Source organism: Lycium ferocissimum, chromosome 9 (assembly GCF_029784015.1).
Source record: "Lycium ferocissimum isolate CSIRO_LF1 chromosome 9, AGI_CSIRO_Lferr_CH_V1, whole genome shotgun sequence".
Taxonomy (NCBI): domain Eukaryota; kingdom Viridiplantae; phylum Streptophyta; class Magnoliopsida; order Solanales; family Solanaceae; genus Lycium; species Lycium ferocissimum.
The window spans coordinates 464963-489780 of NC_081350.1; the positions used below are offsets into that span (position 1 = coordinate 464963).

The 24818-nt window shown below is 33.6% G+C and overlaps 2 protein-coding genes across 2 annotated transcripts; both read right to left on the reverse strand.

Annotated features, from left to right (window-relative positions):
• Nucleotides 1–2460: 2460 nt before the first annotated feature.
• On the reverse strand, nucleotides 2461–12040 carry LOC132029500 (uncharacterized WD repeat-containing protein C17D11.16-like). Its single transcript, XM_059418745.1, is given in 17 exon segments — nucleotides 2461–5385; nucleotides 5609–5686; nucleotides 5850–5912; nucleotides 5997–6026; nucleotides 6138–6281; nucleotides 6817–6915; nucleotides 7026–7100; nucleotides 9218–9237; nucleotides 9240–9313; nucleotides 9399–9469; nucleotides 9982–10047; nucleotides 10128–10186; nucleotides 10282–10405; nucleotides 10512–10607; nucleotides 10688–10764; nucleotides 11366–11565; nucleotides 11733–12040. Coding segments are annotated over 17 exon segments (1482 nt in total). The 5' UTR covers nucleotides 11852–12040; the 3' UTR covers nucleotides 2461–5298.
• Nucleotides 12041–23674: 11634 nt separating this feature from the next.
• On the reverse strand, nucleotides 23675–24175 carry LOC132029478 (ABC transporter B family member 9-like). The gene has a single exon (XM_059418726.1). It carries the CDS (start codon nucleotides 24173–24175, stop codon nucleotides 23675–23677), a length of 501 nt encoding a protein of 166 aa, XP_059274709.1.
• Between the last annotated feature and the right edge of the window lie 643 nt (nucleotides 24176–24818).

A 24818-nucleotide genomic window follows, 5' to 3' on the forward strand; every position in this document is an offset into this window, starting at 1 on the left:
ATTTCAAATACCGTACCATGCCCACCCTTACGCTACACTGAGGGGCGGATTTGGAATAAAATTTTATAAATTCTAGTGTTGCTACAAAATTCACAGATTGGTTTAGTTACTTGAATCACAATTAAATATTTATATGCATTAATAAATTTTTTAATATAAATATAAAATTTAAACAAAAGCTACTGAATCCGTGTCAATCGATAAGTAATTATAGCTCCGCCCCAGCCTACAAAGTAGTAATACTACTTGAATTGATCTGATTGATACTATGTGCACGTGGTTTAGTGCTAGTAAACTTGGCTTCCATTTTTCGCAATTAACTTTTCACTATCACCAAAAGTTATGATGAAATTAATTCAATCCCTTTCAACTTTAATTAAAGTTCTTGAATTTGAGCCTTGAGAATGAAAAAAGTTTCGGTAATTCTGCTAATTTTATGTTAGATTTTGGGACTAAATTTGCTACCAATCCTGGAAATAATTAGAGCTAGCTTGAAGAAACTGGTCTCAAAAGGTCGAAGTTACATTAATCTCTCCATTTTAAAATATCATATAGAACCGTTTCCTACATAATTGTAGCACTTTTATTCACAACACATTTATATTAGCTTCGTTAGGAAGCTCACGTAGATTATTAGCATCAAATAAGTTAGAGTTGGAATTATAAGAAGATTCTTAGATTTCATAATCACAGACATATATAAAATGCGTGTTACTGTGCTAGACATACTAATTAAGGATCAATGTTGCAAAGATTTTTTGGGCAAAAAGAAAAGTGACTCCCTTAGTTTCAAGGAAGATTTAGGTGGCAGGGCCCAAAAACTTTTTTTATAGGTGGCAGGCCTTTTTTTTTTTTTTTTGCATTTGTTTTTTGCTTCAGAAATTACTAATGATAGGATTAGCGGTTAGCACATACATGAGAGTTTCTTTGTATTTTTAAAAACTTCGGGGTGAAGTCTTAAATTCTTCAAAAAAGCCCTTTATTTTTTACCCAAATTCGTACCGGAAGATATTTTTAGCCTTTTTTCCAAAGTAAAAGGGACCCTTTTCCCTAAATAAATAATTGTATCAATCACTTTACTTTTAAAAACAATACTAACGTGGGATGCTTTGTGCACCGGAAGGCCTGTTTTTTATAACTTCACCAAACTGAGGGAAGTACAAAACGAAGAGTTCATGCCAGAAAATGGATCTAGTTAATGGGATGGATTTACGTGATACATCTTTCTTACAATGGAAAGAAAAAGATTGATTCTAGTATTGCAAACTTACGTGAAAATACAGAAATATTCTGAATTCCAATATTCTGGACTAGCGTGTAATATCTTTTCCATAGCAGATTACCATATGGACGATTATATATGCATGCAGTAATCTACAGAATTTACTCATAGCTGCTCCTCTAAACACCAAAGTATTTCATACAAGTTAGACAATCATTTACTCAAGCCATACACAGATTACGAAAACAGCCATAGTGCCATTTTCAGCCATGGCCATAGAACCGCCACCATGCTTCTAACAGCCATAGTGCCATTTTCAGCCACAAGGATTCATAAGACTTGCGTACTAACAGCTTATGATATATCATAATGAACGACATGTATGATTACATTGCACGCACATTGAGTAACCACCGGGCAGCCTGCTACAACGCTACAAGCAAAGGTGGCAGGTAATACTTTCCACCAGCCCTGGAGCATAAAAACTAACATAAACTTAGACTGAGTGTTGTAACCTGGAATCTCAACTCTTATATCTCAAATCACTCAATCATCCCCTTCAGAACACATTTATGATGTATTTCTTTTTCCCACTTCCTTTATTGTTAACGAAAAGGTGATCAATCCAGTTACAGTTACAGACAATCCGACATCTTGGATCCAAATCTCTACCAAAACACTCAACAACCAAGAACTATACCGAGTATAAGATGACGTTCAGCATTTGTGCAATGTGTGCTACTATACCATCAACTAACACACTTTCGCATTCACCAAGGAATAAAGTTTAAACTTCTGTTCATGTGTGTGTCCGTTGTTTTTCATCTAAATGAAAAGCTTGATTTTCCAACTTAGCAGCTAAATAGTTCTAAATGCATAATAAAACACTAGCATAAAGAAGCTGAGAAATATAAAACAGACCAAACAAAGCCTAGTACACTTCACGTAAGTATCCTTTGGCTACTAAGAGACTGTTTGGATTGGCTTATAACTTATAGCTTATAAGCCAAAAGCCATAAGTTAAAACATAAGTTGTTATTTTGGCTTAAAAACCAGTGCTTAAAAGCACTTCTTTATTTTATCCAAACACTACAAAAGTGCTTAAAAGCTATTTTGCCTTAAAGCACCTAAAATAAGCCAATCCAAGATGAATTGCCCATTATTAAGTCATATAAATTCCACAACATATATTTCAATTAGATAAAGCTCCAGCATCAATCAATAGGATCAGGCAGCAGTTCACAAACAAACCAAAACAAACACTACCTAATATACAATCATCAAAATCCCAAAAATCAACACAAGCTAATCCATTATTACTCCGTAATTAAAGATCAAAGCAGTACAAGAGAAACCCAATTCACTAAAATATCCCATACCATATAAATACCAGCAAAAAGTATCCCATACCTTATCAATACCAGCAAAAGTATCCGATCCTATGGATAACCCAAAACCCAATCCAATCTCCAAACAAATCATTCAATTCAATCCTGAGCCTTCAATTTCTCCACGCGCTTATTCAACATCTCAACTTTAACAACTAATCCAGTAACAGAATACAACAGCCAGTAAAAAACAACTGCAAACGCGATTAAAAGCGCGTTACGTTGAGACTTCATAATTGATTTTTGATGACGTTAGTATTCAGATGGGGAACAAGATTCGGATGATTCACAAATGGGTCGGGTCTCGTATTTCCAGTAAATATCCATCAATAAAAAGAGGCAAAAAGGTATGATTGAGAGGAATGGTTTGAGGAGATTTCGGGTCACGGCGATTAGACCTTTACGAAGCGGGTCAAGACCGGGAAGTGTTAGGAGAAGGAGCATGTTATGTGCTATGTAAGCATAGGTAACCCTTAGGAGTTCTGTTAGCATAGTTAAACCCTTTTCTACACCTTGAGACCTCACTCTAACCCCTAGCAAGTCGTGATTACTCTAGCGGTTCGTATAATGCTACAGATAGTGGATTCTCAAAGCGAAGAGGTTGCTGGTATGAAGAACAATGTGAAGATCTCTGTGGGGAGGACTAATGAAGTTGAGTTGTAAATCATGAGAAGAAAACAATATTAATTCGATAAATAATAAAAAGGCGGAGAGGTGGAGCAAGCTAGTTGGAAAGAAAGTTAAGCTAGGTGAGACTATGTTGGGCGGGCAAGGCTATGTATGGGAATGATTCGGCCCCATTCCCATCTTAAAAAAAGGAAGTAATGAGGCTGTTAACTTTCTTGTTAATTTGGTCAACTCCTCCAAAAAAAGGGCAAACTAGCTTGATATGGAAAACACACTTGTTAATATGTTATGCACATCAAGGGGGAAGTTAAATCTAGAAGTAAATTATTACTTAGTACTAAATATCAAACAGCATCAAGCCCAATTGCAAGTCAAGCACCAGCAATACCAAAGAGAACAAGGTTCACCATAACAGGAAACTAGTTAAAGGCATGGTTTTCACCAAGGGGGTTCATCTCATCATCTACTAGCCATATATACAATAAAAAAAAAATTGTCCTTATACATGTGAATTCCCGGGAAAAGCGGTACGGATGAACCCCTTCCGCTAGCTCCGCCACTGGTTAAATTTGTCGACATACAGGTCAAGTAAAGACTCGCAGAGAAAAATCAGATATGCCAAATAACAACCACGAGTACAGGTATGAGGTAACCATGCCCACCTCATCACTCAAAAAGAAAGTTTCTTTTATCAGTCATTTTTATTAAAGGAAACAGTTAAAAGTACACAAGAGACTCATCACTCAAAAAGACAGTTGATGAGCCATAAGATATTTCAAGTTTTTTAAGTACAACAACTTACGATATCATTCAAAGAAAGACACGAATGATTACAAAAAATTGGATGACAGCAGTAACTCGACTAACTTGCACGCACATCGACTAACCACCGGGTAGCCTGCTATAACACCAAAAGCACAGGTGACAGGTAATCCAATCCACCAAGCCTGGAGCATATAAACTCACACACAAACTTAGAGTGTTGTGCCTGGGAGTCAAACCTGGGATCTCAGACTCCCATATTTCAATCACACAATCCAGTAACAGTTACAGATAATTCAACATCTTGGAACCAAATATCTACCAAAACACAGAGCAATCAAGAATTATACCAAGAGTATAAGACATTCAGCACTTCTGCAACATGTGCTACTACCTATACTATCAACAACATTGACCAAGAAATAAAGTTTAAACTTTTATTCATGTGTATGTCAGTTTTTTCCTTTTATAATCTTTTTATCTAACTCAACTTATTCAGCAAAGATATCAAAAACTTGATTCATCAGCTTACATCCTGCAGCTCAATAGCTCTAAGGGGTCGTTTAAGTATTAGTAATGCATTAGTTATTCCGTCTTCTACCATGCATAAACTAATACATAAATTAACTCATAACTTATATATTTTTTAGTTATGCGAGATTGTAAATTGTTAACCAAACCACCGTACTCAGTGTATTGAATTTTATACATAGCAACTAAAATTCAACCAAAAATATGACACTAGTTAGGCAGGTCCTAATACATGAATAATTCACTTCCTAACCAACAACCAAACGGCCCCTAAATTCATAACTTAAACAGTGAAACACTAGCATATATTTCAATTAGATAAAGCTCGAGCATCGATCAACAGGACCATACAAGCAATTAATCAAACACTACCTAATATAAAAATCTCAAAAAACAACACAAGCCAACCCATTGCGCAGAGCTCACCAAGTCGTATAACATTATTAATGGAGTAATAATTAACGATCAAAGCAGTACAAGATAAACCCAATTCACTAAATATCCGTACCAGCAAAAAGTCGCCAATCCGACTGGAAACATAAACGGGTAAATATTCAAAAATACACAGCCCAATATAAAATATTAGGCCACGTAGCCCAATATAGAATATTATACAACATTATACTTGGAAGAAAGCATTAAACATAATGTATCAACCTTGTATAAAAGTATATAATAGTGTATATACTAAACCGCAGATCAAAATTGACAGACTAGCTAACACTTTCACTATAGAATTCAACAAATACCTTGAAAGCTACATTTACATTATGATTTGGGTGGCGACGGCCTTTTTTGTGCAACGTATTTCCCATATTTCTTCAACACGGAATCTTCTGACGCAATATCCCATAGCTGCAAATGATAAGCAACGACAATTTCTCAGCCCAAAAACACAAATACAAAAAAAATAACTGGATTAGCTACGAACTTTGTAGCTAATAATCTGTTAGTAAATAGGATTAGCGACGGATTTTTCTGTTTAGCTACAGAATTTGTATGTCGCTAATTCCTGTTTTTTTTTAATTAGTGACTAGAGCAGCAACAAATCAAAAAATTCAAAAGGAACACAACTCACCTGCAATTTCCCTTTAGAGCCACCAACAGCAAGCAAAAAGGGGCAATCATCTGAGAAGGATACAGAGAAGACAGCTCCCTGATAACAAAAATAAAATAAAAGGGTCGTCATGATAGTATTCCACTAATCAAAACGTATAAACAAACATCTAAAACCTTGTTTTCCTAACATGTTTAAGGACATATATGATGCATCAAACTTGAATATTCAAGAACCACAAAAACATTAGCAAATCACATACAGCTTTTGGATTCCTAGATGCAATGCAAGAAGGTTGATTGTTGGTCAAATCCCATAATTTAACCTGCAGCACAATAATTAAATTAATAACCAGTGGAATAAATCAAAACAAGGTAATAAGCAGCAAACAGAGACAACAAGAAAGTACCATCTTGTCTGTGGAACCAGTTGCAAGAAGCTGCCCAAAATACAAGGGAAAGTGAGGAAAGGCAAATGTTAATAAGGATAAAGTGAAAAAAAGAAAAAGATTCCGCTTACATTTAAAAAAAAAAAAAAAGATTCCGCTTACATTTGGAACTAGAGGATTAAAGGACAACGAGGACGCTGCTTTATCATGAGCATGGATGGTGAACCTTCGCTTTGTCTCTGAAGTCGTACCAGAACTAGCAGCGCGGAGGTCAAAACTAGTAACTGTACCATTCTCCAAGCTGACCTGAAAGTTTTAGGAAACTGTTGGTCAGTCATTTCCTAATATCCAATACACATCAAGATTAAGATTCCTGACCTGACTTTAAAATGGATTTACTCATCCTTCAAAGAAACCATTTAGGTGTCATACAGTTATAGGGTACACAATTAGTGATTGGGCCGAGGGTAAACAGGATTATATGGCGGTTTGAATTTATGCAGTGTTTATTCTTCATTTTAGTCCCATAGACCTGGAGGCAGATAAATACTTCCTAATTTTATGCATTAAATAATACGTGTCGATTTTCAACAAGCAAAAAATAAAACTAATATGCACATGGGAAAAGTAAACTAATTGCCAAACTTAATTTCAAAATCATTCAAACCCCAACCATAGTATATTTACCGAACCATCCAACACAATCCCATCCATCCTCAGTTCCCATACTAATGGCCCCCATGTTAAGAAAATCATTAACTATCTCCCAACTACCGATTCCCATATCAGAATCAAACGTACCAAACAAACAAAGCCTTAACATAGCAAACAAAGAACTGACCACAAACGAATGCTCAGAATGTGGATCCCAAGCCAAGCTTTCAACATCAGCGGCAACTGGAAACTTAAATCCACTGTGAGAAGGTTTCCTACCGTCCTTCTGCAAGACATGTTGAAAGTTGAATTAGCATCTTAAAGTAAGAAACTAATCTACAGTCCTAGCTTTCCAAAACAAAAAGTAAAAAGGAAAAAGGGGAATTGTTTTATCACCAAGCAAACTGTATGATCGAATGACCCGCTCAGAAGAATCTGTGGTGCAAATGGATTCCATGCAACTGCTTGAACCTGCCAAACATAGCAAGATGATGAATCTGCTTCTTTCATAATTTAGCAAGCTGGCCACTAATGGTCTATAAGTAATTCAATTTTCATCAGTTAGATTTCAAAACTCTAGCAAAGACTAGACATATCAACTTTACCTAGGTTATTATTGGTTTTTTTCTTCTTTTTTTTTTTTTTTTTTTTTGACAAGGTAAAAGTAAGGTTATTGGGGTTTCCGATACAAAAGATGAAATGTCTAGGGATATTAGCACTTTTGATCCCTAAATTATTGCTAAATTCAGCTTTCGTCCTTGCGTTACATGACTAAGCATATTCATCCTTCAATTAATAAAAATATGTCTTTGGTCCCTTCATTTAGAAAATATGTTATATTTGACTATTTACATTACATTTTTTCTTTTTTTTAATAATGAGAACAGTTTCATTGCACTTGCTGCCTATATTTGGGAACCAGTATTTTAGAGTGACAAAAGAAAAACAAAACAATACACTAGTTACTAGTATTACCAAAGCAAAGCGCGTAGTATAAGGAATACTGTGCTTGTCTGGTTGCTCCATGTGACATATTTCATTGCCTCCACTTTGGCATTAAAGTCTCTTACTTTGCTTCCTTTCCTCTTTTCACACACACTAAAAAGTCCTACATATTTCTATACCATTCTCCCCTCCCCCAATGCCCACACAACTTTTTATCATCTTGTCTTCAGATCCAATTGAGGCTTTAAATCTTGGAGAGAAGCCTCATTAGATCTTCAGATCAAAAAGAGAGTCATAGATTTCAGTACATATGGCTCCACTTACACACTCTTGCAGCTTTACTGCGGTACTTTTAGTACTTTGTCCTGTTTTTGTATCATTCACTCTTTCATTCATTCCTTCCAAGAACCAAACTAAACTCATCAAATCAACCACTACCTCTTCCAAGGATCAAACCAAGCATATTAAGACTTCTTCTTCTTCTTCTTCTTCTAGCTTTGGTTCTACCAAGAACCAAACAAAGCTTTCAAAATCAAAACTTCCCTTTTCTGATTCGCAAACCAAGAATAAAACAAAGCTTGTCAAGCCTAGTTCCAATCCTAGTACTAACATTACCAAATCAGATAAACTTACCTTCAAACCCCAGCTCCAAAAGAAGCTCAATCCCACTCCCTCCAAGTCCTCAAATTCAACCAAATCAGTTCTTCCACCACCAAGAAATCCTCAGATCTAACCAAACATATCTCAACCGCTTCTCCCAAGAACAAAATAACCAAAGCCACTAAACCCCAAGTAGAAAAAGGCCTCAGTAGTGAGTCCAAATCCAAAACCCCAAATAAAAACCAGCCCACCAAAAAAACAGCCAAATCCACTAAACCCCAACTGGAAAAAAAGACACCAATGAGTCCAAATCCAAAACACCAACTAGTAAAAACCAGCCCATAGAGAAGAAAGCAAAGACATAACAAACAACAAAAAAATCACAAACAGCTGGCTTGAAGATGACGATTATGACTTTATTTCTGGATTTACAGATTTACCCTCAAAATTTCAAGAAACACTTTTACCAGATTTGGAAAAAAATTCTATAACCTCAAAGGTTTACCTCAACAAAGCAAACAAAGAAATCACAAGGAACTTCAAACCTTATGTAGGTAACAAATATGCACCAACAATAGCCTCTATAATCTCATTTGCATTCATTTTAATCCCTCTCATCCTTGTTTCACTCATTTTCCATAAAATTAAAGCCTATTTTTCTCTCCAGAAGCTCTTAATTTTCATCCAAGTATACCTCTCCATTTACTTCTCAATCCTTTGCCTTTCCTCTTTAATCACTGGCTTAGAACCACTAAAGTTTTTCTATGCAACTGCACAATCCACTTACATATGCTTACAAGTGTTGCAAACTCTAGCATATTATTTACATTACATAATTATATTGCCGTCATATATAAAGTAACAATACAAATATAACTTATCACATGAGTAATTGAGTGTTGAAACAGTTAATAATTAGGTTAAATTTTTGAATATTCACAAACAAATGGATCAAAACTTCAATTAATTGAAGGTTTAATGTGCTTAAGTCAGGTATTATTAACCAAAATGTTTAAAGAAATGCTAATTTTTTTGAATTCTACCTTGTCAGTATGGTCCTCAAAGTGAGATTACAAGCTTCGGTAGTCACATCCCAAACCCTGACTGTATGATCAGCACTAGCACTGGCAAGTATATTCCTGCATTGATTGTTGAATAAGACAAACTCTGAAGTTTGACAAACACTAGCAAACATCAAATGCTCAGTCAATCAAAAGTCTATACCTATATTCCTGGTTCCAAGAAAGACCAAGTACTGAATCTGAATGGCTATCCTTCTTGTATTTGATAGATTTCTGCAAGACGAAAAATTGCAAACTAAGTAAATGGAGCATAAAAGTAAGTTTTCTCAGACAATTATCAAATACTCAGTAAGGACCATCCACCATGCAAATGATAATAATTGGCAAACTGATTGTTTCCCTTCTTCAATTCTTAAAGAGTAAGGTCCTAAAACTTGTTGGAGGTGGGGAAGGGATTTTCAGCATTGGTATTTCTACGGGGTAGAATGTGGAATAAGAATATGAATATTAGCTATACCTGAGTTAAAATAACAAAATTATCCTCGTCACTTTAGACTTAAAACCTTTCTTGTTCCTAAATACACAACAAATAATCACAACATTGTAATTCCTCCATTATCATCCTCGCATTACTAATCTTTGCATAACTAATGAAAATCATTGACTGATTTTCTACCTTTAACATCTAGGGAAAATTTCAGCTGGACAAGCTGACCTTGCATACAAGAGCATTCCAAATAAAAATTGGATCAAAGACAGTAGAAAGGTCAAATTGCTTAATTTACCTTTTTACCCTTTTTCTTTATATCAGCAATGCCACCTAAAATTACAGATGGTTGCACCTCATCCATCTACAGAGAAAGAAGATAGTGAGATACAATCAGCAGTGACTCACGAGCTAGTTCATAAAGATGGGTGTGGAGTCACTTACGATGTCCATATCCCAAATTTCTATTGCTGGTTCCATTGAGCCCACAGCTATGAAGTTACCTATCAACAAGTTAATTCATTTATTAACATGAGCAAATAAGAAATTACTTTTAAAGTAAGAGAAAATACTTCAGCAGCATAAAGCTCAACCATACCTTTCTCGCCGCCTTTAACAGGGCAATCGAGCCATGCTGTACAGAGAGGAAAGGCAGGTATAATATTACAATGGTGAACATACATGTTTGTTTCACCATCTGATGAAACTTCCAAAATCCATATCTGTTGGCACGGATCAGAGTCACAAATTAAAGGGTGGCTTAAAGAAAATTAAAAGGACAATACAGATGGAAGTATTATTAAGTCGTGAAGTAAGTTTTTTACTTGCCTCAAGCTGACTGACATCATCCTCATTGCTTGCGCAAACTATAACAGAATCATCAGGTCTTATTATCATGTCGTCATCATCTTCAGAGTCATTGTCCTGAAAGGAGAATTCTTCTCAGTCAGCAATAATTGAACGGTTACAACATGATGGAACAACAACCTGATCATACTGCAAACCTTATCCTTGAGATATGGGTCCATGTCATTACTTGGGTAGTACAAGTCTTTAAGTCCTGAACCGAAAAGCTCAATGCCTGACCATGCCAAACACATGCAAAGAGAGAAATGCAAACTAAATTAAAATCCATTCAAATATAACATTTTAGAATTAACCTTAGGAACAATTTTCAAAATAAAAACAGATAAATCACAGTGCAGACCATAGTTTTATTCAAAGCTTGAGGTGTTTGGCCAAACTTTTAGGGGAAGAAAAAGTGTTTTTGAGTATAAACAAAAGCTGTTTTTGAGAAGCTAAAAAAAGTAGCTTCTCCCCAAAAGTGCTTCTTTTGAAAGCACTTTTGAGAAAATACACATTGAAGAACTTTTTAAAAAGCTTGGCCAAACACTTATTGCTGCTCAAAAATGTTTTTCAAATTGATTAGCCAAACACAAACTGCTTCTCACCAAAAGTACTTTCTTGAAAAGCACTTTTGAAAAAAGAACTTGTCAAAATAAGTTGATTTTAGAAGCTTGGCATATAAGCCAGGCATGGGGAAAATGAGTATGAAAAATCTTTATCTTATCGAAAAGAGTTGAATATGAAAAATACTGCCAGTTCATCAGAGATATAAATAACAAAGAAACAAAAACTGTGTTCAACACAAATCAACATATTAACCAATGGACTTAAGTTACCATCCTCCTCGTCATCATAGTTGTCCATGTCCAATTCCTTTAAACCATCTGTTATGTCATCAGTTCCTACAGAACCAACTTTTGTTGCCTTTCCAAGTGCATCAGCAGCAGCTAACGCAACAGCAATTTCATCATCCTCATTTTCCTTGGATTCATCAACATTCATTTCTTCTTCAGCTTCCTCATCGTCACTATTTTCACTGGACTTTCAAGAGTAAGGCAAAGCAAAGATTACAATGAAAGGAAGTACCAAGTTTAATTCCAAAAATTATAGGTCTTAAATCGATCAATGTTTAATAACTTTTAGGCACAGCTAGGGCTGGCAAAATGGTTAAAATTAAAGCACCAATCAAAATAATAATAATACCGTTTATCAAGAAGACCACTCTTCAGAATCTCCTCAATTTCCTCCTTTGAAGGGGGCTCAGCCTCAGCTGGTACCGACTTTGCAACCCCTTTGGGAATCCACGAAATAGCTGCTATCATTTTTTTTATACTGGTTTATCTTACATCCACAAGTAAAGAACCCCTTATGAGAAGAGATCAACAACCGAGATTAGAATAATCAAAAAACCAAACTTTTCACAAGAAACCTGTTCAGCTAGCTAAGCATGACCACAAAAAAATCGATAACAATTTAGTCAAAAGGTAGAGACAAAATGTTGGAAATTTCTACATCAATAAGCAGAAAAAAAAACACACGATCATGTTCTATATCCAACAACAAAAGAAAAGAACAGGAAATCAGCCAATACCCAAAAAAAACCGTACAAAAGAAAATCTTCCTAGAAATAATACATTCAACCAGTGTTTTTGAAAGCGAGAAGCATATAAAAGGCGACAATGAGCACTTCTTTTAAAAAATATGAAAATAACCAAAAACTACCAATTTTGAAGCTATGTTCAGCAACTATAAATAAGAACATCAATACAATTGAAACAAAACATTGCAAATATTTCTATATGTATAAGCAAAACCCGTCAATATAAAAATAAAAAAAATAAGTATCTGAAAATTAACATAAAAACTTACATTAGCAGAATTTCTTTTTTCAGCAAGTCCTAAAAACCTGAACTTTACAGAACACTATCAGAAACAAAAGGTTACAATATTTGCTATATTATAAATAAGAAAATTCGAACCAATGACGGACTATCAGAAAATAACCTTGCACAAATAAGTAGAATAACAAAATAACTAAAACTGATTTTTGAACCCTAGGCAGCTATATTTAAGCAAAATTAAAACTAGTAAAAACATAACATCATGAAACTAGTAAAAACATATGGTGCTGTGATGACGTGGCGGGTAAAGGAGTGAGGCGGCGGCAGTAAAGAGTCGATTGAGGTTATGTGTAGTTGTAGATTACTCAAGCATTGTGGAATGCGGCAAGGTATAAAGAGTCCGTTTGGATTGCTTATGAGTTGTTTTTCAGAACTTTTTTTTTGTTTGGTACTAAATTTAAAAATCATTTTGTCTTAAAATAAGGTTCTCAAAAAAAAAATAATTGGTAACCATTTGAATTTACATATAAAGCGTCTTATAAAAATAAAAAGCGATGTTTAAAAAAAAAAAAAAATTAGATTATCCCAACTTATTTTTAACTAGTTTATAGTTCGCAAACAAATTTACAAGTGATGCTTTCATCCAAACAGGCTCAAAGCCCTATTTTTTATCTAGATAAAGCCCATCTATTTCTTTCAATTTCCCCTTTAGTTTTTGCTCTATATATATTTTTTCTGTAAAAAAAAAAAAAAAAAAAAACTTTAGTTTTCATTTCATCAATTAATTACACTCTGTATCAGTATTTCTCTTCTCTTATTATATACAGTCCTAACACCTCCCCTTATTACTTTTAACTAGTGAATTTATCCGCATTTCGCGTGGTTATAAAATAACTTGTAAATTTTATCAAACTAATTTTGTAAAATGTCGAGTCCTAAAAATATTCTAAAGACTCTTTAAGTGTTCAATTTTAATATATCAAATTTCGAGTTTCAATTCAGCTTGTTATTAGTACTTAATTTTTATATGTTTGGTGATTTTTAACAATCTAAAAGTCTTCGGTCTTTTGAAGATGTTTTTTGCATCATGAAATTACTCTCTTATTTTTATAAAGAAAGGAACATTTTGATTTTAAAAAGTTCAAATTTATGTGCACACGCGCGATATATATATATATTTATATATATGTATGATTTTCCTTTTATATCTAAAATATATATAAGCTTATATGTTTAAAAAAAAAGTATTAAGCATATACATATATCTAATAGAAGTTTTTAAAACAGAATATATTCTTCCTTTGTTTTTAATTATCTATTTTTTTTTTCCTTTAAGTAGAGAGTTAAGTTTTATGGTTTCATCCTACAAACGTAAATGTATACACTGTATTTACCTCAAATAAATTTATGCAAAATATATTAAAAACATGAAAAATATATTATATGTTTAGTGAATGCACCAATATAGAGTACAAGGGGTAAAGAATCAAACAATAAAGCAGAATATTACAATATATTCGAAAGAAAGAACACGAACGTTAGTAAACATATTCCGAAAACTTCAAATTAGTATTGTCTTTGCATTTTGTGATATACCGCTTTTGTTTGATTTGCAGAGTATTGAGTTCCTTTTGATTACTAAGAAATAAAAAACCTAAAGTAAGGTGGAGGTGTACTTTAGTACCTAAGCCTATTTTAGGCATAACATAAGAAAATAGGGAAGATAATGAAAAAAGAGATGATAGATCATAGTAGTGAGGAAAGATATACATATATATTTGTATCGTAAATTTTTACTGCAAGAAAAACAGTTTATGTTTATATTTTCGACATTTTTTTTTTTTGTTTGTAACTCATGTTTATGCATCTAGCCCAGCTACAATATGGGCATTTCATGAATCTAAAATAATTAAAATGAAAGTGTGAAACACGCTGTCTGAAATCTTTTTGACTATCAATCTTGGCATGTACTGCCACTTCTATTTTGTTTTGATAAAAATGCACGTTTGCTTTCTTATAGACCTAGCAAGATCTTTCGTTGCATCATTATCATTAGTCATTTCATCTACTCTCCCTCATAAAATAATTCATAAATTCATAATTTATATATATATATATATATATATATATATATTATGTGAGATTGTAAAATGATGATGAAAAATATCTGCTGAATGTTATACAAAGCAATTAAAAGCTAACCAATTAGCTAGTTTTAATACATGAATTAACTCTTTCCTAACATGCAACCAAACGACCTCTTTAAATTCTAATTATTACTCCCATGAATGCACCAAAAATTACAGTCCCTGGTTTGCTAATTCGTTTGAGGAAGTGGATCAATCCATCAACATGTACTAATTTTACATACAAGAACATTATACTAAAAAGAATATCGAAGGAAACGAAAATAGAGGTGAAGTTTGAAGCTTTGCCGTATGGTACAAAACGACTTCGAGATCAACAACTGGGCTTCAAGTTGAGATCCTTTGTGCTTCGAATTCTTCTCCGCCATCTTTTTCGCCGAGCTTCGATCTTTTGTGTGTGTGTGTGTGAGTGAGTTATGACGCAGCTCCATTGATCCACCTTCTTTATCTTATAATTTGTCAATTACTTGAAAATTTTGGAGCAATAAACTTGGTTGCTTGACCGGCTAGAGAAGTTCATAATTTGTAGAAGAAGAAATAGGAAGGCAAAAATAATACTCCAATTGGATCATAACATCTTATAGTTAATGGTAATTAACTGTTACATAGAAAACTTTTCATTTTCTATATTACATAGAAAACTTTTCATTTTCTATACTTCATTACGTTCTCATTGAATACTAATGATAGCTAATAAATATAAAATTAATCCCATAATAATTAAAAGTCATATTTTTGCATCATGAGAAGGACTTAATAATATACAGCAAGCGACAGATTTTTTTTGCACACGATGACACGAACCTTTCTTTATTGCATTACTAAATGCACAACCGAAACTGCAATTGAGAAATGAGAAAGTTGGGAGAATAAATAGGAAGTGGAGTATTAATTATTGAGCCATTTAGGAGGAAAAAATAAAATAAAAAATTATAGAAAAGCCAAAAATGGAGAAAAAAGATAAAATACGATTTTTAGCCACGTAAAATCGCCACATCACTTTCTTCCCGCGCTAACTTTAACTTTATATTATATATAGATTAAATAGGTCAGTTTCTATGCACTGTGTAAATTTATTTTCTAAAGGACATTCATAATAAATGCGTCAAGGATTGGGATATTAGCTAAGAGACAGTCTACATAAGCCTCGTGATTTTTATTTTATTTTAAATAGTATTGAAAAGAAAATAAAACTTAAGATAGAGAAATAATTAAAACCGAAAGAAAATACAAAAGAATTTATAAAACAGAAGCAGGAAATTTAAATATCATTCAAATATCTGAGTAGAAGAACATTCGATTTCTGCAAAAACGTGACAAAATACCAAGTCATCAAATTTAAATAGTATGATTAATTTTTATATTGTATAAGATTGTAGTCGAACTCGCACAATTTCATCCTGATGGAGATGTCATAGTCTAGTTATCCTTAAACTTCTGTGGTTGACGGAGAAAACGGAAACAAAAATCTGGCCCTCACCTCGTATTTTGTTCCAAATTAGGACCTCTCGCAAGTTAGGTAAGTTTGAAACAAGATATTATGAAATTTTATTTGTTCCTTAAGGTCGATTGAGTAAATTTCATTCAAGAGGTTGTCACTCCTATATCGTTAGTCAGAGGTTTCGGATTCGAGCTCTGCATATGGGGACGACTTTGTTAAGAAGCGCTTTACCCCTTAACGTAACTTTCCGTCAATCAATTTACAATGTAGCCTAATACGGTAAGATCTCGAACATAAAAACAAAAAAACAAAAAAAATCATTCATGACTAATCACAATTTAGCCTTTTTGAACCATTCATTGGTATGAAACTTATTTTGTTCCATCGTCCATGATCTTTCCATTGTCTATAATTGAATACAAAATATGCGGTTGCTCTTCAAAGAATTCTCGCTTTATTAATCATCCATTAATTTGGTCTCCAACACATCCATTGCCTGGCTATGTACTTTTGCTTCTCTAGTTGTGCTGCTTTTTCTTTTCTTAGCACTCTATTTTTTTTACACCAAAAAACTCTTTTCATAGATATGGAAACCCATTTGCTAGCTCATTCAAAGAGGAATATTAGATAAACCTGTCAATCAAGTGGGGTAGAATTTGGATAATATTTTTAAGTTTTCCATTCGCAAGATTCAGTATTTGTTTTGGAACTGCGAGCAATTCCGTAAGGTTTATTAGAGGAAGAAGACGTTCTCTATCAAAAAATTTTTTTTTTTTTTTAAAATTTCACACTCAATTTGAAACTCTAATTAAGAATAGAAGGATATTGTACATTCCATGATTCCATCACAGGCCTGAAACTCAAATTAAATGATCTCTTATGAGGTCCCTATTGCTTTTATTCGTACCATATACCTTGTCAGTGCGATTGGATCCGCGAAGGAAATCGATCAGATGTTTCCCTAACCCAGCCTAGAAACGGACCGGAGGGAACAACAGGAGAAATGTTCGCGTCTTGGTGGTGAATTTGCGTAATGATTGCTAATTCGATTCATGAATTCAGATAGTGATTGTTAATTTAATTATATGTCAAAAGTCTTCTTAAATTTCATGTGCAATTGGAACTAAAAGAATATTAGTTACTTACCCAAAAACCTGCTTAATCGCAAATATTCGTACATAATTTTTTTCTCAGTACAAATTTCAACTTTTTTTTTTTAATCTCTCTCTTGATTATTGATTGGCAGCAGATGACTTGATCATAACTGTACGATTGAGAGAATTAAGATGTATGATTGAGAGAGTTGAGAGGGAATTGGGAATTTTCTGGTTCCATCTTATTCAACTGAAGAGAGGGAAGAAGGAATACAGTACATATACTAGTCTAACCAACTTTGTAACAAACTAACTAATTATTAATTAATGTGGGACCACTAACTACAAACTAATTACATCATTAGGCTAACAAGTGTATGGCACGTGATCACTTCCAATACTCCCCCTCAAGTTGGAGGTGCAGAATATCCAACACTCCTAACTTGTTCATCAAAGATAGGTGTTGTTGCCTGTTTATCCATTTTGTCATCAGGTCTGCTTGTTGATCATTTGTTCCCACAAACTCAGTCTTGATTGTACCATCTTTTATCTTGTCTCTTATGAAGTGACAATCAATCTCTATGTGTTTAATACGTTCATGATAGACTGGATTGCTGCCTTACTATCACTCCAAATTGTTACTGGTTGATGTATCTGTACTCCTAGCTCTTTGAACAACCCCAGCAACCAAGTGACCTCTGCTACAACTGCTGCCATGCTCCTATACTCAGCCTCAGCTGAGCTTTTGGACACTGTTTGTTGTTTCTTTGATTTCCAGGAAATCAATGACTCACCAAACTTCACTGCATAACCTGTGATGGACCTTCTTGTGTTTGGGCATGCTGCCCAATCTGAGTCACACCAGCATGTCAACTCTTGTGTATGTTGTGATCTAAATATAAGGCCCTGTCCTGGTGCATTTTTGAGGTACTTGACTACTCTAATAGCTGCCTCCCAATGTGACACTTTTGGTTCTTGCATAAACTGGCTCAATGTCTGAACTGCAAAGCTAATATCTGGTCTTGTGAGTTGACATATAGGAGTTTCCCTACTAACCTTTGATACCTTGAAGCATCTTCTAAGACCTCATCACCCTTGACTTCAGCAATTCTGTCATACTCCACAGTTGTTAGCTTGTTTCCAACTTCTAGTGGTGTGACAGCTGGTCTTGTGCCTGCTAGGCCCATTTCTGATATAAGCTCCAGTATGTATTTCCTTTGATTAAGGACAATACCAGGTTGTGACCTCAAAACTTCTATTCCAAGGAAGTATTTAAGTTCCCCCAAGTCCTTAACTCTAAAATCATGATGCAAAATCTTCTTGGCCTCTTCTATAAGAACACTGCTATTCCCAGTGATGAGTAAGTCATCTACATACACTAGGATTATCACAATATTGACACCTGATTTCTTTGTAAAGAGTGAGTAACCATGTGGACTTTGTGTGAACCCTGCAGCTACCAAGGCATCAGTCAATTTTATGTTTCATTGCCTTGATGCTTGTATCAAACCACATAAGGATTTTAGTAGTTTGCACACCTTAGTCTTCCCCTGTCTCTTAAATCCCTCTGGTAACTCCATGTACACCTCTTCACAAAGGTCTCCTTGCAAGAATGCATTGTATACATCCATTTGATGAAGATTCCATCCTTTTGATGCTGCTAGTGCAATCACTGATCTCACAGTGATCATTTTGGCCACTGGAGAGAAGGTCGCATGATAGTCAAGACCCTCCTTTTGGCTATATCCCTTTGCCACTAGTCTTGCCTTGAATCTTTCAACATCCCCATTTGCCTTATACTTGATCTTATATACCCATTTGGAACCTACTGCATTCTTCCCATTTGGAAGGTCAACAATCTTCCAAGTATGGTTATCTTCTAGAGCTTTGATCTCCTGTTTCATGGCTTCTATCCACTTTCCATCTCTTGAAGCCTCCTTAAAATTTCTAGGCTCAGACAAATTAGAAAACTTGGCCAAATAGCTTTTATACTGGTTTGATGTTGCTGCATAAGACACATATTTATCTATGGGATAAGTACTAGCTCCATCATGACTAGCATTGGTTATATAGTCATTTAACCATCCAGGCTGCTTAGTCATCCTAGTTAGTCTTTCACTAGCAACAACAGGAGGAGGAACAATATCCTGCAATGGAATTTGTTCGGCTAATTCTGGTAATGATATTGCATGATCAGGAGCAGTTTCAGGTGGTTCAATCACTTCTTGCACTACTTGTGGTGCATCTGCTGTGATTATGGGAGCAACAGATAAATCTAAGTATACCTTGTGTGATCATCAACAATAGTAAGGAAATAGTTTCTTTTATCAAATTTGGGAGTTCTGTAACAACCCCACAGATCTAAATGAATCAACTCAAAAGGCTTATCAGCTCTAGAAATGCTTAAGGGAAATTGCATTCTAGTCTGCTTTGCTAAGGAACAAATCTTACAGTTGTTATGAACATTGTGATCAATCTTATTTTTGAATTCTACCAAACCAGACTTTTGGCGAGAAGCCTATTCAGCTAGCCAAGCACAACCACAAGCAAGAAAACGATAATAATTTAGTTAAAGGTAGAGACAAGATGTTGGAAATTTCTACATCAATAAGCAGAAAAAAACCCATCCAAACACAGGAAATTGATACGATCATGTTCTATATCCAACAACAAAAAAAAAAATGATGACAGGAAATCAGCCAATACCCAAAAAACCGCAGATATTTACTACCGAACCGTATAAAAGAAAACCTTCCTAGCAATAATACATTCAACGAGTGTTTTTGAAAGCGAGAAGCGGAAAAAAGGCGACAATGAGCCCTAAAGGGAAACAACACTTCTTTTAAAAAATATGAAAATAACCAAAAACTACCAAATTTGAACCCTAGCAGCTATGTTCAGCGAAACCAAAACTATAAAACTATAAGAGATGGCTAATAAGAACATCAATACAATTGAAACATAACATTGCAAATATTTCTATATGTATAAGCAAAGATAAAGATAACCGTCAATACAAAAAAAACCCTAGCAACAAATAAGTATAATTAACAGAACTATCAGAAACAAAAGGTTACAATATTTGCTATATAAATAAGAAAATTCAAACCAATTTTTTTCGACCGACTATCAGAAACAAAAGGTTAAAAAACATAACATCATAATATAAAAAACTGATTTTATTTAGTAAAGATAGTAGTAAAGCTATAGTACCTGAGTATTCAGTCTGGCGGCAGCTACGTTTGCTAGAAATAAAAGAAGTTTCTAAGGGTATATTTGTTAGAACAATTGATCTCAAACTCACCACAATAATTCGGGGCGGGCTGTGAAAGATTTTGGGCCTTGTGCTGGGGTAGGTAGGGAGAAATTGCACATTTTGACATCCAAATGGGCTGATTTTTGACCCGGGTCATTGGCAGAAATGCCCCTAAATTGAGGTGGTCTTTAATTTTTACCCTTCAACCTTTTTAAGTCAAAAATAGCCGGACAAAAATTTCCTGGGGTAAAAACACGATGGATCATGAAGCTTGAGTAACTTGACTATGGAAGAGCGAGGGGGTGGGGGGTGATCGGAGAAAACTCTTTGTGATTGATTCTCAGCCGTTAGATTGTATCGGTGGGGTCAATTATGATTATTTGACGGTGCGGGATGGGTTCTTAGTTTAACCACTATGGAGGACTGGTAAGAGGGGAGCACGTACTGAAATTGAATGCAAAACATTACTAGTGCTAGTATTTATTTTAATATATTTATTTCCTTTATTAGTTTTAAATATATTATTTTGTTTTGAATATTGGTGTGAGGAAGATATGGAGCACAATCTCTATGACAACGGAAATATTGGAACTCTGTGCCAAAATAGTTTAAGCTAAAAGTGTAATTTATATCTTTTGCATCAAAAGTCTGAAAAATTCGATGGATTGGAATGAATTTTTTTTAATACAGTATTGAATTTTTTTAGTAATTTATGTCGTTTTCTTTAATAATATATTTGGAATCTAAAGTTATGCCTAAAGGCCTAACTTAGCTAACTTTGAAATCTAAAGTTATGCTTTAAGGCCTAACTTGGCTAACTTTTGAATCTAAAGTTATGCTTTAAGGCCTAACTTGGCTAACTTTTGAATCAAAAGTGGGAAAATGACCTAATAATACTAGTTAAGACCTTATATTACAAAACACAAGGATAATTTTCCTTATTTACAAAATATAACGACAAATTTACAAAACATAACGGATTTGTGTTTTCAACATACCTATGATTTTTGGCCTAAAATTGATTAATTACGCCCCGTGCTTACGCCTCACCGATGTTGTACGTAAAACGTCCCGCCTTAATAATTAATCGACCTTATATTACAAAACACAAGGATAATTTTCCCTTATTTACAAAATATATAAGACAAATTTACAAAACATAACGGATTTGTGTTTTCAACGACACACATCTTTTTTGGCCTAAAAACTTATAAAAATTAAATTTACCCTCCTAAACGTTGACGTCCCGTGCCTGAGAGTGACATACACTCTCCTTGCCACATGTGTATTTATTATTTTTATTTTTTTTAAAACAAAATTTCAGCTTACGAGTCAATTTTTTTTTAAAAAAATAAAAAACTAAATTTTCTTTAAAAAAATGATTTTAAAACCCGTTTAAATTTTTTTTTTTTTTTTTTTTTAAAGTTCATAAGTCTCGAAAACACAATTTTTTTTAAAATATGGAAAAATGGATTTGTTAAAAATATGGAAAACTTGATTTTTTTTTTTAAGATGTCTTAAAAAATCTTGATTTTCATGATTTCATTTTCTTACATATAATTTTTCAAATAAAACCGAAAAGTGTTTTTCTTGTCAAATGTGAAAAATGACTTTTTATAAAATAAAAATTAATTATTTTTTTAAAATGTGGAAAACCCGTTTTTTTAAAACAAATTTGGAAAACTATTTTCCCGAAAAAAATAATTAGTTTTCCAAATTTAAAAAATGTCCAAATTTTTTAATAAGAAGACACCTTATCTTTTAAAAAAACGGATTTTTCATTTTTTCTAAAAAACAATTCAGTTTTTCATATTTTAAGAAAATACATATTTTTAAGAAGGGATAAACTTATAAAACGACACACCTATTTATTACCCCCCTAAACGCCGACGTCCCACTTCACACTTCATACGAGAGTGACATACACTCTCCTTGCCACATGTGTATTTATTATTTTTATTTTTTTTTTTTTAAAACAAAATTTGATTTTTTTTTTAAAGTCATTTTTTTAAAAAAATAAAAAACTAAATTTTCTTTAAAAAAATGATTTTAAAACCCGTTTAAATTTTTTTTTTTTTTTAAAACCGATTTAAAAAAAAAAAAAAACTGAAAACACAATTTTTTTTAAAATATGGAAAAATGGATTTGTTAAAAATATGGAAAACTTAATTTTTTTTTTAAGATGTCTTAAAAAAATCTTGATTTTCATGATTTCATTTTCTTAGGGCACTTTTATTTTTCAAATAAAAACCGGAAAAAGTGTTTTTCTTGTCAAAATGTGAAAAAAATGATTTTTTATAAAATTTTGGAAAAATGAATTATTGTTTTAAAATGTGGAAAACTTGTTTTTTAAAACTAAATTTGGAAAACTAGATTGATTTTCATATATAGAAAAAATAATTAGTTTTCCAGATTTAAAAAATGTCCAAATTTTTTTAATAAGAAGACACACTCTTTTTCGCATTTATTTTTAAAATAAGTTTAGGGATTTTTCATTTTTTTAAAAAAAATTCATTTTTCATATTTTAAGAAAATACATATTTTTAAGAAAAAAATTAAGTTTTCCCGTTTTGTATGTTTCTCACTCTCAACGAGAGTGAAACACACCCTCCTTGCCACGTCAGCTCTTAGGGGGTTAAATATTCTGTTTTAAATAAGTTTAGGAGGGTAATAGAACCCAGGGAAAGATAAGGCGTGTCGTAGTAACTTCGGGTATAGTTCGGGGGCGCCTTATTCTTTAATAGTAGAAAAGAAATTACATTCAATTACAATGTGGCTTTGCAAACCCGTCATAAAGTTGATGGACTTTTTTAACCTTTCATACTCAATTTAATTCCTATAAAATTTCATGTACTTGTGAGTTATTTTAATTAAAAAAGAGTACAATATATTATGTCTCGACACGCTCTTCACGTGTGGCCTAATTCTTTTTCGTTGGGCCAAATACATGGAATATGCTGTTTTGTTTTTAAAGCTGAAAGAGAGCTCTATAGGAGGAGGTGGTCAAAAACTAAGAAGGCGATTAGTAAATGGCTTATATCAAAAGCTAGGGACACATGAATTGAAAAAAGAAATGTTTAAACTAGCACGACTGAAAGAGAAGAAAAGTAAGAATCTAAACCAAAGTGAAGTGTATTAAATATGATTCTCAACAAGTGTAATTGACAAGAGACAACGAGATCAAAGAGAGGTAAAAAGGCTATTTATATAAATTGTTCAACTCAAACCAAGAGAATACATTTCGGACTATGGTCCGTAAATATGTAAACTTTAAGAAGATAATAATGTAACCATTTCTACAAATATTTAGGATAGTTACCAACAAATACAAAAATCTTTTATCAAGCTTAAAACTAGAGTATTGAATTAAGTTGATCCTGATTGAAGTGCAACCAAAGAAGCATACATTCCTTGAGGAGTGTTCAAGAGCACATCATGTGTTCCCTTTTCAGCAACAACACCATTTTTAAATACTGCAATAACATCTGCATTTTTAACCGTGGTCAACCGATGCGCGACGACGATGGTCGTCCTATTCACCATCACTCGATCCAACGCTTCTTGCACGATACGTTCCGACTCTGTATCAAGCGCGCTAGTCGCCTCATCGAGCACAAGTATTTTCGGATCCTTTAGTATGGCCCTCGCGATCGCGATTCTTTGCTTTTGACCACCGGATAATTGAAGCCCTCTTTCTCCAACTATGGTTTTATAACCATTAGGCAATGAAGATATGAAGTTATGTGCATTTGATGCCTTTGCGAGTGAAATGATCTCTTCCTCTGTTACTTCTCCTTGTCTACCATAAGCAATATTAGAACATATTGTTTCATTGAATAGTATTGGCTCTTGACCTACCAATCCCATTTGTTGCCTCAACCACCTTAAATTTAACTTCCTGATTTCGACTCCGTCGAGATATATGTTACCTTGATCGGGATCATAAAATCGTTCGAGCAGGCTTATCACCGTTGACTTCCCGGAACCACTTTCTCCGACGAGCGCAAAGAATCGTCTGCAAGAAATTTTAAAGGGAAGTCACACATTTCGACGCTTGTCAAAAATATTTACAACTGCTAGCCAATATGCATATATTATTCACTAATTATACTTATTATACATTTGGCGGGCGGCTATTTATGTTAATTTCCCTATTTTTAAAATCCTTGTCGAGTTTATGTTCTATGCATAGGAGGTGTAATAAAAATTTACACAATCAGGTGAATTGTAAGCTAATTACAGATAAATCGTTATGATAAGCATTATTGGTAACCTGGTAACTAAGGATGGTGACTGACCTCTAGTACGAGTGAAAATTTACTAACAATGTAAAAATCAATGTATGTATATATACATTAAATCTTTGTCGAGTTCATGTTCTATGCACGGGAGGTATAATAAAATGTATACAATCATGTAACTTGTAAGCTATACCCGGGGAGGGGGGGGGGGGGGTTGGTAATATAAATTTACACAACAGGTCACCTGTAAGCTAATTACAGATAAATCT